This window comes from Chlorocebus sabaeus, chromosome 20, assembly GCF_047675955.1.
Source record: "Chlorocebus sabaeus isolate Y175 chromosome 20, mChlSab1.0.hap1, whole genome shotgun sequence".
Lineage (NCBI taxonomy): Eukaryota > Metazoa > Chordata > Mammalia > Primates > Cercopithecidae > Chlorocebus > Chlorocebus sabaeus.
Window position 1 is genome coordinate 112,616,170 of NC_132923.1, and position 15,886 is coordinate 112,632,055.

The 15,886-nt window shown below is 44.0% G+C and overlaps 1 protein-coding gene across 4 annotated transcripts in view; it reads right to left on the reverse strand.

Moving 5' to 3' along the window:
* The window catches only part of NIPAL3 (NIPA like domain containing 3), a 55,988-nt gene that overhangs the window by 20,408 nt on the left and 19,694 nt on the right, over positions 1 to 15,886 (reverse strand). For all 4 annotated transcript variants that reach the window (XM_007980027.3, XM_038005843.2, XM_073007700.1 and 1 more), the window contains 4 exons: positions 10,384 to 10,452; positions 8,400 to 8,571; positions 5,432 to 5,491; positions 1,066 to 1,211 (listed from right to left, as the gene is read on the reverse strand). In XM_007980027.3, coding sequence (XP_007978218.1) covers positions 1,066 to 1,211; positions 5,432 to 5,491; positions 8,400 to 8,571; positions 10,384 to 10,452 — 447 coding nt within the window. The remainder of the gene's footprint in view (positions 1 to 1,065; positions 1,212 to 5,431; positions 5,492 to 8,399; positions 8,572 to 10,383; positions 10,453 to 15,886) is intronic.

Here is a 15,886-nt window from a genome sequence, read left to right on the forward strand (position 1 = left end):
CTTAGAGGATTGAAGCCCAAGACTTCCTGAGTGAAAGGCCTGTTCTGGGGTAAAGCTTTGCCCAAGGAGGCGGTCTTTTGCTCTGTCACCAACTACATGCCGGGGTTGGCTGCCAGTTGGGAAATGACACAGCCCCCATTTCAGGGGAAGTGATCCTCTGCCTTGTGGATAAACTGAGGAAAAAGGATGTTCCAGGGCCTCTAGACTCAGAGGAAAACAGTGAACACCTTTGTCGGCAGGCCACGGGGAAGGAAGGCTGAGGCCAGGTGGGCCCAGCCTTCAAATCCAACTCTGCTTTTATGGACTCTGAGCAGGTCAGCTAACCTCTTAGAGCCCTGGTTTTCTCATGCATAAAATGGGAAGAACATTTACTTTATAGGGTTAAGAGAATCTGAGATGATATATAAAAATGTATTTAGCACAGCGCAGGGCATGGAACAAGACCGTACCAATAGCTTTATCAAATACTTTAGATGTTTTCCTTAATCAGTTGATTTATAGACTTAAAATGGGATAGAACTGGGGCAGAGGACTGAGCTCTGGCAGAGGGGTTAGGAGACAAAGTTTCCCGTGTCTCCTGGGCTTCTACCAGCAGTGTGATACCGGGAAAAACAATAAAATAACATTCTTAAATTGTTTACAGTTTTAACTTTTTCTTCCCCTTACCATCAAAGTTTGAAATGGTTACTGTAGACATTTTGGATAATTCAGAAAGATGAAGAGGAAATAACAACTGAGTCATAACACTATCTCCCAGAGCCAACCACTGATGGAATTTGCTTTCCCATCCAGGCCTTCATAGATATATTACATGACCATATCTATACCCACCTCTAAAAAATAAAACTGGCATCATACTATATAATGGTTTTGATATTACTCAGGACATAAATACAACAAGCATTTCACCATGGACTGCATAGTCTCCAGAAGCACGGTCTTTCATGCTGGTACAATGTGCCACAATTCACGGAACGCCCTATTGCTGGGTGTTCATGTTTTTGGTTTCTAGGACTTGATCTCCCCCCTGCCATCTCAGGGGGAAGGACTGGAGGCTTCTCTTACCATGTACAAAAGGAAAGGCCAGCTCACGAGGTGCTTGGTGACATTCTCGCCTGTCATCTTCTCGTGACTGTTGGGTGCAAATGTCACCAGCAGGTAGGTACCCACGACAGCCAAACCGCAGCCAACAAAGGACAAGACGTAGCGCCCTGCGGGGAAGAGAGGCGGTCACGGACTCATTGTAACAACAGGCCCGAGAAACAGTACACATTCTCAGCCACGAAAAAACAGGCTTCTCCTGCAACATACCATGACCTGTTATTGTTTGTATTTTTGGTTTTTCTTTACTTTAAAAAATAAATGATCTTCCTTAATTTTGTTAAAACAAAAAACAGTTTAAAAAAAAAAAAACTTTAATGAAGTATAACATGCATACAAACAGTGCTTGAGGAATTCTCCCAAAGTGAACACACTCATGAAACCAGCTCCCAGATGGAGAAAGAGAACGTGAGTCAGATCCTGAAATTTCTCATTTGTGAAACTGATCGCTCGACCCCACCCTCGGGGTAACACTATCTTGACCTGTAACAGCACTGATAGCTTTTCCTGGCTTTGTGCTTTATATGAATGGACCCATACAGTGTGATCTCTTTTGTCTGTATCCACTCAGCATGTTTCTGAGATCCATCTGCGTTGTGGGGCACGGTGGCAGTTCATTCGTTCTCACTGTGTACGGTGATCCACTGTGTAAATATAACACAATTTATCCATTCTACTGCTTTGGGGCATTTGAGGAGTCTGCAGCCTGGAGTTATAAAAAGTTATGTTGCTGTGAACATTCTCATACATGTCATTTGAGAAACACATGTATGCATTTCTGTTGAGTATAAAATGAGGGGTGGAATTCCTCCATAGGATATGTGGATGTTCAATTTGGTAGTTAGTGTCAAATGTTTTTCCCAAGTGGCTGTCGCAATTTACACTCCCACCAGTAGAGCAAGAGAGTTCTAGTTACATTCTTGTCAACATTTACATTTTGTCTTTTTCATTTTAGCCATGATAGTATTGGACTGTGATTTTAATGCACATTTTATAGGTAACATTTTAAAACTAAAATCACTTTATGGGCAAACTAAAAAACCAAATAAAACAAAACATAAAGGCCAACCTTCAGAGCTCAACATGTACCTTTTAAAAATCACCTCATCCTTTCCCAACTGGTTATTTAACCTAATGTCAAGGGAACTATATAATAACTATATAACTACTATCAATATTCTACTCCACAGACCTGTCAGAGACTGTTAGTGGTCCAGGTGGCATGGCTCTTGTCTCTTCCCTGGAGTCTTGTCACACTCCTACTGAACTCTGTAAGGTTGGTGAAAAGCCTCCAAGGTCCAGCCCAGCCCCAGGCAGCCAAAAAACAGCTGAGAGTTCTAAGCCACACTTACGGTGACCACAGGCCTCTGGACTTTTCTGGGATAGAACTAACTTTGCCTATTTCATCCCACTGTCTAGAGAAAATGTGATTCTATGTTAAACGTCTTTTATCTTTATTCTTAGTACTAGGCCTCGTAAATGTAGGAGGTGTTCAAAAAACGGTTGTTCAATGGTTCAATGAATGAATGAGCCATGGTTAAGCTCAACAAAGTAAGTCTATTATCTAAAGTTTTCTTCGGGCAGGGATGGGTCTTACTTATCTCTACACCTGCAGTGTCCAACACAGGTCTAGCACTGAGTGAATGTTTGCTGAATGTAATGGAACTCTAGGTAAGACAGCCATGTTCAGCGGTGCAGGTTGCTTACTGCACAACGGCACCTGGCTAAATGGGTGAGATGGGCTGAAATCCAGCCCATGCTCTGCTCATCAAGGCTTGTGCCTACAAAACTACCAATACCCAGAGGGGCCTTCTTTTTCCAAGTCACATAGCGTACTGCTTGCACTAGCATGGCTCTCATCCTAGGACTACCTAGAGTATTCCCAAAGGGATGCAAACTTCTATACTGGTCTTAGAACCAGCGCTAACCCCCCGCCCCATCATTAAGACTACTGAAATTCAGTCTGTCGTTTGGTCTTCTTGGCAGTAGCTCCAAAGTCTCTACTTTTTTCTTTTGGCAAAGTTCTGCTTTTTTTTTTTTCAGAGTAAAATTCTTTTCTTTTTGGGCCTCTTGGTCCCACCTTGATCTTATTCTATATCAGTGATGCAGAGTGGTCCCCAAACCTGGCTGTATATCCACAACATCTTGGAAATTTTCTCTCCCTGAAGTTGTTTTAAAATTTTTCAGACGTACATTAAAGTTCAAAGAGTTGTATAATGAGTACCCATAGTCCCAACAGCTAGATTCTAAATTGACCTTTCATACTTGTTTTCTCACATATCTATCCATCTCTGTATCCATGCATTAATCCATCTTATTTTTGATGCATTTCAAAGCGATTTGCAGACATCAGTATACACTTCACCCTGGTGAGCTCTGTAAGAATGCCAATGCCCCGTTCCCAGCCCAGAGCTCAGAATCTCTGAGGACATAGCTTGGGCCACCATCACCTCACTCTTCAATTCCTCAGTATGGCACATAAGGTCTACACATCAGCCAGTCCTCCACGTCTCCCTGATCTCACTCTCACTTTATTCATTACCCTCTGGCTACACAGCCTTACTGAGACTGGACAAACCAAGCTTGTTCCTGCCTCAGATCCTTGCACCTGTGGCTCCCAGTATGTGGAAAACCCTGCCCACAGACCTGGGGATGGAAATCTCCTTAGCATTAACTGGATCTGGGCTTAAAAATCATCTCCTTGTGTAAATTAGTTCAATGATTGTGGAAGACAGTGTGGTGATTCCTCAAAGTCCTAGAGGCAGAAATACCATTTGACCCAGCAATCCCATTACTGGGTATATACCCAAAGGAATATAAATTGTTCTGTTATAAAGATACATGTGCACATATGTTCACTGCAGCACATTCACAATAGCAAAGACACAGAATCAACCTAAACGCCTATCAATGACAGATTGGATAAAGAAAATGTGGTACATATACACCATGGAGTACTATGCAGCCAAAAAAAAGAACAATATCATATCCTTTGCAGGGACATGGATGGAGCTGGAAGCCATTATTCTCAGCAAACTAATGCAGGAATGGAAAACCAAATACTGCGTGTCCTCACTTGTAAGTGGGAGCTGAATGATGAGAACACATGGACACATGGTCGGGGACCAACACACACTGGGGCCTTTTGGAGGGTAGGGGTTTGGGGGAGGGAGACCATTAGGAAGAATATCTAATGGATGCTGGGCTTAATACCTAGGTGATGGGATGATCTGTGCAGCAAACCACCATGGCACACGTTGCCCTATGTAACAAACCTGCACATCCTGCACATGTGCCCTTGAAATTAAAATAAAAACTGGGGGGAAAATCACCTCCTCAGAGAGTCTGACCCTGATCAGTCTAGGAAAGTGTTCCCATCTCCCCAGTCCCCAAAAGCATTCAATTTTCTCTGAAAAACTCACTGCAACCTAAAATTATTTCATTTAGTTACTTGTTTATTGTTATCTCTCCCCTCCCCCAACACATACACACACATACACACACACACACACACACGACTATAATCTCTGTGAGCAGAAGTCCCATCTATCCTACTGCTGTGTCCCCAGCACCTATAAAACAACATGGCACTCAGTAGGTGTTTTGGGGGGAACGCTTCTTCCCAACTCCTTGGGTTTCCATGTGGAGAGACCTCCATTAAAGTGACACTTCTGCCTCTTGCCCTGTTGGTCTACATTTCTCAACCTGGATGGAGCTAATCTACTTAAAAATTAAACACTGGGGCTTTTTTTCTTCCTTCTCTGGCCCAAACTATGTGAAGCAATAATTCTTGCTAAGTGTCTCCACTCTGTAAACCCAAGTGTTTCTTGGGGGGACCCACCCAAGGTCTGACTGGGAGCTGGAGGGTCCTGTGGGGAGAGTGCAAGGACATTCCCTTGGCTGCTCACCTAAGCAGCTTCATGCTTTAATCTAGCTCACCTAAAATGCCCTAATCTAGCTTTTATTAGGAGTAAAGCATGACTTCTGATCGCCTGTGTTTGACTCCCATTGCTTTAGAACTTGGTCAGGGAGAGAGGGTTTCTTTTTTTGGACCTCCTAAAATCCCAATAATAGATGCTCAAAATTGATCCAATGGGGTGGATAAAAGTCCATTTTCAAAAGCTTCACCGATGATTCTGATGTGTGGCCAGGCTTGATAACCCCTGATTAAAAACTCCAGCTCTCAGGAGCCTGTTGAGGGCAGAACATAGAACCACAGAGGAGAGCAGCAGGCAGATAACCTCTGAATTAGAGTGAACTGGTTTTACAATTTTAAAAAAAAAAAGCATTCATATAAAATTAAGGACACAGTTCAAATCCCTGAACTTACTCAGAAAGTCTTTCGGTTTCCACTTTTCCTTGATGAATATGATTCCTATGATGGCACTAGCTGAAAAATGAAGCACAAAGAAAAGGGAATTGAGGCTGCTGTCAGTGAAAGGGCATCCCTTCGCCCAGGCCCTCTGTGTGGCTCCTTTGCATTGGAACTTGGTACTTCCTAACCTGTCACTCACGCTGCCAAGAACTTAGTTCCTGTGTGATTCCATCTAGGAAAGGGAGGCTCAGAGAGGAGCCTTCCTTCCTAAGGATTTCCTACAAGGCCAGAAGCATTGAGTACCTGCTGTGTGACAGGCGATTTACACAAGTTATTTCTGGCATGTTCACCCTTGGGGGTGGGTACTCTCATTATTCCTATTTGACAAATGGGGACACTGAAGCTGAGAGAGGTAAAGGGCCCACTCAAGATCATGAAGGTGGTAGGGGAAGGCAAGACTTGAACTCAGGACTGCAGGAGGCCAGGGCTCTTACTTCTTCCACCATAACACCCACCTCTGACATTTCCCCGGCTCTTTCCTCTTCCTGGTTCTTCCATGTTCACAGATGTACTCAAACACCCTTGGGACTGCCCAAAAGAATAGGCCTGGCAGTCACTGTGACAGACCTGGATCACTCCCTACCCTAGTTCTGCCTCTTCTGGCTGTGTGTCCTTGGATATGTCACTTCACCTGAGTCTCAGTTCTCTAATCTATGAAATACGGTGTTAGATCCAGCTGGCACCAGCTCATAGAATGTTAAATATTTTGTTAAACATTCAGAAAACCATCCGCAGTTTGAAATCAGCCACAGTAGGAGTAATAATGTCTATACCATATAAACTGGCAAGTGCTACAAATCAGGTCTTCCTTTTCTCCTTTCCACCTTTCCATCTCTTTTCTCCATCCCTCCCTCTCCTCTTCGTTTTCTTCTCCTTTGTCTCTCTGAGAGGTGGTTTACCAGCATACCATTGAAAATTACTTTTCCGAATGATAGGGGTAATTCAATGATATATGTAAGTCATTTGGCACACAGTCAACCTCAATAACTAAGCTGGTATTATTACTAAAAGTACCTGGAGCAGTGATGGTTAAGTCATAGATATCCAATAAGTGATAATCATTATTATTTTTAATATTACTCCTCACTGGATGACTTCAGAAGCTGTAGGGCCCCTTAATTCCCAGTGGCTGATATCTGAAGTTTTATCATTATAACTTGGCCTCTTTAAAAAAATAAAAGAATTTGGTTATTTGAACCTTATTAAAATTCAAAGACTAATATTTAAAGCACCAGTCACTTAGACACTTATTTCTCCTTGGGAAAAAGGTTTGGGAGCCCTCTGGAGATACTTGCAGTGGGCAGAGCAGAGTGATAAGGCTACAGGTATGATCACATAGAGGGGCTGGGGAGTAACATAACAGAAGCATAGAAAGTGGTCCGGAAGTAAGACTATAGGGACAGGCTGAGACTCTGGCAAACCACTTGCCTCAGCTAAAGACATTCAAATTACATTAAAAAAATATTGTGTGGGAAAAAACATACACCATGTCTGAGGACCTCATTCACTTTGTAAGCTGTCAGTTCACCAACCCTGGTTAGGAAAAACAGGGCCTTATGACAGGATCAGGGAAAGTAAATAGGTTTCTGCTCCTTTGCCAACTCCTGGTGATTGGTAGTGACTGTTGGAAACACTGAGAATTCTGAGGCCCCATCTCCGCTCTCTAGGAAGGAGTGACATGATTGATTAATGATCTCTGCCTTGAGCACAGGAAGGGAGGGGCACATAGTTACCACACATCTGCCATCCCTTGTATAGAAGAGAACCTCTTAACTCAAGGAGGAATAAGACCCAAAATATGACTTTCCCCTTTAAGAGCAGAGAAGAGCATCTGGGCAGAGTAGTGCTTGCCAGTAAAATGGAAAGAAATATTTCAAAGCAAGTTCATTGTCCTGGCTGCTATGCATACAAAAAAGCTATTGTTCACTAATCTATTAACATCTTTTCTTTAAGAAGAAATTCTTTTTTTTTCTAATTTTGTTTTGCTTGTGTTCTCATGAACATTAAAGCTCCCTTGTCTTTTACTTGGTTCAAAAGTTCTGAAACACTGGTTCAGTGATTATGGAAATCATAGAAAGCCGGCAGATGAGAAAGTTAATGGCCGGGTGCAGTGGCTTATGATTGTAGTACCAGCACTTTGGGAGGAAAGGCAGGCAGATAGTTTGAGCTCAATAATTTGAGACCAGCCTGGCCTGGCCCCAAACCCTACAAAAGCTTAATTTGTGTTTGTGCAATCAAAGCTCACTGCAGCCTCAAACTCTAGACTTAAGAGATCCTCCTGTTTCTGTTTCCCAAGTAGCTAGGGCCACAGGTGCACACCACCACGCCCAGCTAATTGTTTTTCTTTCTTTCTTTTTTTTTTTTTTGTAGAGATGGGTTCTCTCCATGTTGCCCCAGCTGGTCTCAAACTCCTGGCCTCAAGTGATCCTCACACTTCAGCCTCCCAAGTAGCTGGGATTAGAGGTACAAGCCACTGCACCCAGTGACAAACTCAATGTATCTTGACGGTGAAAAGATACAGGGGTTAAGGTTTATCTTCCTTCTTCTTTTAGAAATAAAAAGCAATCTTAATAAACTTTCTGAATCTTAAACAGATCCTGGAGCCACACAGCCCAGTTCATATCCCAGCCCTGTTACTCACTAGTGTCATTTGGGGAAAGTAATTTCATTATCCTGTGCCTTAGTTTCCTCATCTGTTAAATGGGGATAACACCACCACCTTCCTCAACAGGTGGCTGGAAGATTAGCAGAATTAATATCTGTAAGCACTTACAGGGCCTGGTGTGTCTGAAGTCCTTTGTATTAGGTTATTACTATCCAAGCTAAAGCTGGTTTGTTCAATGGAACCTTTGATCCTGGCAGTGGCACTCTGGTCACACAGCTGGGAGCACCCCAGGGGAGGGTGGGGCAGCCCTGGTCTTACCTATCACGGAGACTGCGCTGAGGGGCACGATGAGTGACAGCGGTGCGAAAGCGTAGGAGGCGAACACACCCAGCTCACCCAGAAGCATCAGGAACAGGCCCAGCCACCATGTCTTGGTCTTGAAATAGGCCCGGGGATCCTTGGAGCCTGCCAGGCGGATGTGGCAGTACTTCTAGAAACCCGAGAAATAATGTAATTTGCTCATATGTTTGGGGAAAAAAATGCTATGATGTAGTTACCCTAAATCTACCCCCGACTTGAAAATAAATTGGGAAGACTTGTCAGGTTCTTGTGGAGTCCTGACTCACAGAAGAGTAAGACAGTAGGGATCTAAATACTAGACGGTTATTCTAGGACAGTAGTACTCCAACACGCTGGGAATCCTTATAAGCCCCTGAGAAGCTCTGACAAAATACCCGCCTGGGCCTCATCCTGAGTCAGTCCCAGAGAGGTGTGGGTGAGCCTGAGAACAGGCATTTCTAATGCACGTCACAGGCAATGTGCAGTCTCAGGGTGGGAGCCATAGTCTAAGGATCCCACGTGGCCTGGCCCTTGGGTCGACCTCCTCCCTTTCTTTGCAGTTTCCAGGATTCCTCATGTTTGGATGCCCGAGTGTACAGCACACTCCTTCCTGTCTACATGGCAGCAGCTCTCACTGGGCAGTTGTGTGGGTATCAGTGGACCTTGCTCTCCCTGGGGTGGTTATGTGCCTCAAGCATGGTCAATATTCTTTTTTGGAGAAATGTGAACCTGTGACATGGAAACTGAGGTGGTAACTAACAGGCTAGAAAGTCACATTGATTTAAAGGACCAAGTCTGCCATTTGGGGAGGATCATGACGTGGGCTGCCCAGAAGCAGATAAATAACCAGAGATGCTGCCCTGGAGAAAGAAGAGAATGAATCATTCAAGTAGCTAAGAGACCACACGGTCTCAGCGACACATGGAAACATACACACGCCAGAGCTGAGATGCATAGGGTACAGGTGTGTGCCCATGTGTGTGCCCACAGGGATCACAGTCTCCTGCCTGCTCCAGGGCCAGGGAGAGCAGTTCACTGCAGGCAGAAGCTGGGCAGTGCTGGTGGAGTGAAGTCGGCCAGTGTGCTGTGGGATTCATCCTGTTAGCAGGTATCAAGTCTTATTTGGGTTTCCCAGAAGCAGTCCCTGAGACAAGAATGTGGGAGCTGATAGTCTGTATGAGATGATTCCAGGGAGCTCAAGTAAGGGAGGGGGAAAGTGAGGCAGGGAACGGAGATGAAAGATGGTTCATGAGTGAATTAGTCCCGTGGGCAACTGGGGCTCAGTCCCACAGGGGACCCTCTGAAAAACCCTGTGAATCTCATCTTAGAATCATCCTAGCAGAGGATAAGAGCCTGGACCTTTTATTCCCTGCCTCCCACGCCTCCTGGCAGAAGGCAGCCTCCAGGGGCATTAACTGTCCCACTCCCCCAGTGCAAACCCCAGTTGTGCCTGCATGCCAGTAGCACCAGCTCCCTGGTGCCCCCATGAGAAGCTCATTAGCTATCAACTTGCTCCACACCACAGCTGCTTGTGAACTCAGACAGGCCAAGGGGACCTGGAAGTCAGTAAGGGGGTCCCCAGCAGCTGTACAGGGCATCCCAGAGGCTTGTAAGTAATGAACAATGCTGTAATTCGAGTTGAGTTTGACAAAACTATGGTAATTCCAGCAGCTATGTGGCAAGGCAAAGAGAGGATGATACCAGAGCCAGGGAAGCTAGCAGGAGGTCACTGCAAAGCCCAAGGAGAGACGGTGAGGACCTGGCTAGGAGAGCGAGGGCGGGATGGAGTGGGGCCACCAAATCAAGAGAAATCCTGGAACGGCCCACAAGGTATTGTCCCAGGTGCAGCCCAGGGATAGAGTAGGCAAGGCCCTGTAGAAAGGAGGCAGCTGGACCTGGATAAGACACCCTGACTTATCTGCTGTGTCTCTGCCCCCAGACAGTGCTGGTGACTGAAACTTACCTGGAGGTTAAGTGCAATGCTGACCACAAGGTGCCCAAAGATCGCCAAGAGGGCGCCGATCAGGTTTTCCTGTAAGGAAAGTTCACAGGAGTAGACATGATTTGGGCACAACCCAGGGGGCCCCAGGACACTTTTGATACTCAACCATTTGCTGCCTCAAAACAAAACCAGAAAAACAATATCAGTGACAAAGCCACATTCCAGACCCACAACTGGAATTTTACTACTCCAGGTTAATCTGGCTGCTTTGCTAGTTTATAAAACGCTGTCCCGAATTGGATACTTTGGTGGCCCAATCACACTGACCTGACAAGGTCGAAACCTGCTGTGCTATTCCCTTTAAAGTATTAACTTGCGGGCTGGGCACGGTGGCTCACATCTGTAATCCCAGCACTTTGGGAGGCCGAGGCGGGTGGATCACGAGGTCAGGAGATCGAGACCATCCTGGCTAACACGGTGAAACCCCGTCTCTACTAAAAATACAAAAAATTAGACGGGCGTGGTGGCGGGCACCTGTAGTCCCAGCTACTCGTGGGGCTGAGGCAAGAGAATGGTGTGAACACAGGAGAACTTGCAGTGAGCCGAGATGTACCACTGCACTCCAGCCTGGGTGACAGAGCTAGACTCCGTCTCAAAAAAAAAAAAAAAAGTATTAACTTGCCATCATCTTGTGCAGAAAAGCAACATTCCAAAATCAGAATTTACAAGAGAAATACAGGCCAGAGAATACTTTTTGCTATCTTGTCAACAGAGTCTTCAATTTCCCAGAGGGATTTCAATGAAACTCTTTTAACTGGCTCACTTGCTTAGGGCATTTTCAATTATTCAATTTATAAAAAGTTAATTTACATCACCTATGAGTTAGGTTCAGACTTCCTGGCACGGAATTTTTTACTTTATAAAATGAGTACCAAACACATATTCATTGTAGAGTAATTAGGAAATACATATAGATAATAATAAATTAGACAAGGTAGCATGAGAAAAAAATGAAAAATAAAAATAACAATAACACCAAAACCATAATAGAAAAGTCACCTTTAATTCTATAACCCAGAGATAATGACTGTAAACATTTTGGTTCTTATTCCTGCAAACATTTTCCTGTCCATAAATTTACATATCAATGGAAATGTTAATGTACTTTATAAAAATAAGATTACCATCTGTTTTATAATCTGCTTTTTTATTTAGCATATTAAGAACACATTTCCCTGTCAGGCATACCTAATTTGTCATTTTTATTAAATGTCAAATAACTCATTATTTTTGGATGTGTCATGTTTTATATCATAGCTTTGCTATTACTGGATATTTAGGTTGTTTCCTTTATTATTAATTTTTCATTTAATTTTACTGTAGACTCAGGGGGTACATATGCAGGTGTGTTACATGGGTATATTGTGTAATGCTGAGGTTGGGGTTTCTAGTGAACCCATCACCCAAATAAGTGAACACAGTACCCAATCGGTAATTTTTCAACTCTCGCCCTCACCCCAACCCTTCCCCGTTTTGGAGTCCCCTGTGTCTATTATGTTTCCTTTTTAAAAAACAATGCTCTGATTGAAGAGCCTAGTGCACACATTTTTGTGCATTTGTCTGGATTAGTCCCTTGGGACAAATTCTTATAAGTGGAATTGCTGGGCCAAAGTGTACTAGCATTTAAACCACACTATAGTGAGTCCCCAGTACACCCTTCGGCCTTATTCCACCACTGAACACCAAGGAATGCTCTATGCTGGCCATTGCCGCATCCTCCTTCCCAGCATGTTCTCTTCCCAACTCCAGCTGGCTCCCCTCCCTGGTGAAATCCTGCCCATTCTTCAAGGCATGGGACAGGCCCTAGGGAATCGGCAGTTAACAAGACAAACAGTCCTCCCTGTCATATGTTCAGTCCATCTGGAAAGACAGATAACTAGCAAGCTGCCCCGCAGTGGCCAGAGCTGGCCGAGGCTTCCTCCTCAGGACAGAGTCAGCAGTAATAGCGAAGTCAATCCTCCCTCGAAGCTTCCCTCTCCTAGATCGCGGGGCTCAGAGAGCTGAGGGCAGGTCTTCCCTGAGAAGGGGCAGTTGGCCAGGGACAGGCGAGGGCAGGAGGACCGAGAGGGAGGCCCACCAACTGAAATCACCATGGACAGTTGTCCTTAACTTCTCTCCCAACAAGGCTCAAGGCTGCCACAGAAGGGAAAAACGTGGAGCCAGGGGACTCCAGTCTAGTCCCAGCTCTGCCACCGTGACCTCACCACATCTGAGATATGTCCCCCACGTGGAAAAGGTCAGAGCTGGGAACTGATTCTGACTCACCTGATGAGCAGCAAGATGGAATAAAGCCACCTGCGGGCAGAACACGTCCTTCCTGTAGGATCACAGGATCTCAGAGCTAAAAGGCTTGCTGGAGACCTGCCCAGCCAGGGTTTCCCCAGCCGAGTTCCCAGACATGCTAATGGGGTTCCAAGGCAAGAAAAGCACCATGTAGTTAAAGGCAATGCATCCTCTACCCACTGCTGGGAGGCCCCCAGAGCATGTTAGAGGCTCTCAGAGGAGTTTCTCCTTGTCTCACTCAGGTTCTCAAACTCATTTGGCTCTAGAACTCTTAACTTGGAATCCAGCCATGGGTGTCTGGAGTAAGCATCTATGACTCTCACTTGACTAACATTTTAATCCTTTCCTTTTCTTCTGATTTTGCTGGGGAGGACTCTTCTCCATCCCCTCCCCATTGGACACAGTCTTATTGGAACTGTCATTCCCAGTGCTCCATCTTCCCTAGACACCATGGCCCAAGTGTGACCCAAGCCAGGCAGGCCAGAATCTCTTTCTCTAGGATCCAGATCTTGGACTGAGAAACACAAAGGCTGAAGAAAGGCTGGCTCCCTTCAGCCCAAGGTGAGGCCCGAACAAATTATTAGTTGCTGCTCCTCAGGACCCTGGAGCCATCCTCGCTCTGGACCTTCCTGAAGCCAGGAACAGTCCGGTCTCTTGCTTAAGAACTTGTTTCTGTTACTTGCAACTAAAAAGCTCAACAGAATCAACACTTTGGGGAAAAGCAGTTTGGGACATATTTATTATTAGTCCAACTTCTCATAAACATGAGTGAGGTTTTTTCTTCCCCTTTCTTAGAGGCATGGCTTTGGTGGACAAAAAAGGCAATCTGCTTTTCTTTTGTAAAAAGAAATATGTTATTCAAATTTAGTTTTTTGAAATAAAACCTTACCACAGAACTAATTATTATAAATCTAATAAATTATATTTACAAATATAATTACTCTTAGTTTCAATATTTTAATGCTCCCTGCACACACAAAAATTAGCTTATAACTTTCCATTTAAAAAGTCAATTATAGAACATCTGCTTCTGGTAAGATAGAGTAGATGTACTCTTCCCTATTCTTCCTGCTACTTACAACTAAAACCCTGGTCATCACATATAAGACAAACATAAGGCTGGGCATGGTGGCTCATGCCTGTAATCCCAGCACTTTGGGAGGCCGAGGCAGGTGGATCACCTGAGGTCAGGAGTTCCAGACCAGTCTGGCGAACTTGGTGAAACTCCATCTCTACTAAAAAAAAAACACACACAAAAATTATCTGGGTGTGGTGGTGGGTGCCTATAATCCCAGCTATTCAGGAGGCTGAGGCAGGAGAATCACTTGAACCCAGGAGGTGGAGGTTACAGTGAGCTGAGATCGTGCCATTGCACTCCAGCCTGGGTGACAACAGCAAAACTCTGTCTCAAAAAAAAAAAAAAAAAAAAAAAGACAATTCTGAAGGCAGAGAGAAGAAGGCAGACAAGCTAGAAAAGAATGGCATATGGTGAGCTTCTTGGGTATTCCGTATTCTTTTTGCCTCATACATCCCAAACTTGTAGATGCAGAAGCCAGCACTCTGGAAATACCAACAGGGGTGGAGCAGGGAAAACAAAAGCCCCAAGAAAAGCCTCCTCTCACTACCAAAGGATAAGCTGATAGGAAGCTTGGCAAGAAAAACACTTTTAGACAATAACCTCCAAACTCCAAACACCACAAGGAGCAAGGTACCTGTACGTCTGAATGTTTGAGCCAGCTACCCCCTAAGTTTATATGTTGAAGTCCTAACCCCTAAGGGGATGGTATTAGGAGGTGGTGCCTTTGGGAAGTGACTAGGTCATGCAGGGGAGCCCTCATGAATGGGATTAGTGTTCTTAAAAAAGAGGCCCAAGAGAAGCTGCTCGCCCCTTCCATCACGCGAAGACACAGGGAGGAGGTGCCATCTATGAGATGGCGGGCCCTCACCAGACACCCAATCTGCTGGTGCCTTGATCTTGGACTTCCCAGCTTTCAGAACTGTGAGAAATACATTTCTGTTGTTATAAGCTACCCAGTTTATGGCATTTTGTTACAGCAGCCCAAATGAACTAAGTCAGCCCCCCAACTCCCCTGCTGGGACTATCAGGAAAGGCTAAGTAGGGAGCCAGTGGCGAGGTGTCCTCCTCCCCATGGTGTCAACGGAGAGCACACAGAGAGCCTAGACTTCTACCTTTGATGCAGAAAAGTTTTAAATTTTGATGAAGTCTAACCTATCTATTGTTTTCTTTTGTTGTTTATGCTTTTGGTGTCATATTTTGTGACAATAATAGCATCATGGGTGGGGGAGAGAGATGGAGTTATATAGGTACTACATTTCATGTACTACTAAAATTAAGTTGGTGTTAATCTGAACTAGATTGTTATAAGTTCAGGTGTTAATTGTCATCCTCAGCACAATCACTAAGATGATAACTCAAAATACATAGTAAAAGAAATGACAAGGGAATTAAAACGGTACACTACAAAATATATCTATCTAACACAAAAGAAGGCAGCAATGAAGGAACTGAACTAAAAGAGACAAAAACTGTTGCCTGATTTAAATGAACACCTTTATTTCCTTCTAAGAATTTTATAGTTTTAGCTCTTACATTTAGCTCTCCAATCCATTTTGAGTTAATTTTTATGCATGGTGTGAGGTGGGAATCCAATTTCATTCACTCTTTTACATGTGGCTATCCAGTTATCCCTGCACTATTTGTTGAAAAGACTATTCTTTCTCCATTGAATAGTCTTAGCATCTTTGTTGAAATCAATTGATCATAGATGTATGGGTTAATTTCTGGACTCTGAATTCTATCCCATTGATTTATTTGTCTGTCTTTATGCCAGTACCATATTGTTTTGACTACTGTAGTTTTGTAGTAAGTTTTGAAATCAGAAGTGTGAGTTCTTCAACTTTGTTCTTCTTCCTCCAAGATTGTTTTAGCTGTTTTGGGTCCTCTGGATTTCCATATGGATTTTAGGATCAGTTTGTCTCAAGGTAGTTCCTATAATTTCCCTTGGATTTTTTTCATTGACTTGTTGGTTATTTAGGAGGATGTTGTTAAATTTATACATATTTGTGAATTTCCCACTTTGTTTTTGTGAATTTCCTTTTGTGATTGATTTTTAATTTCATTCCATTGTGATCAGAAAACATACTTTGTATAATTTCAATC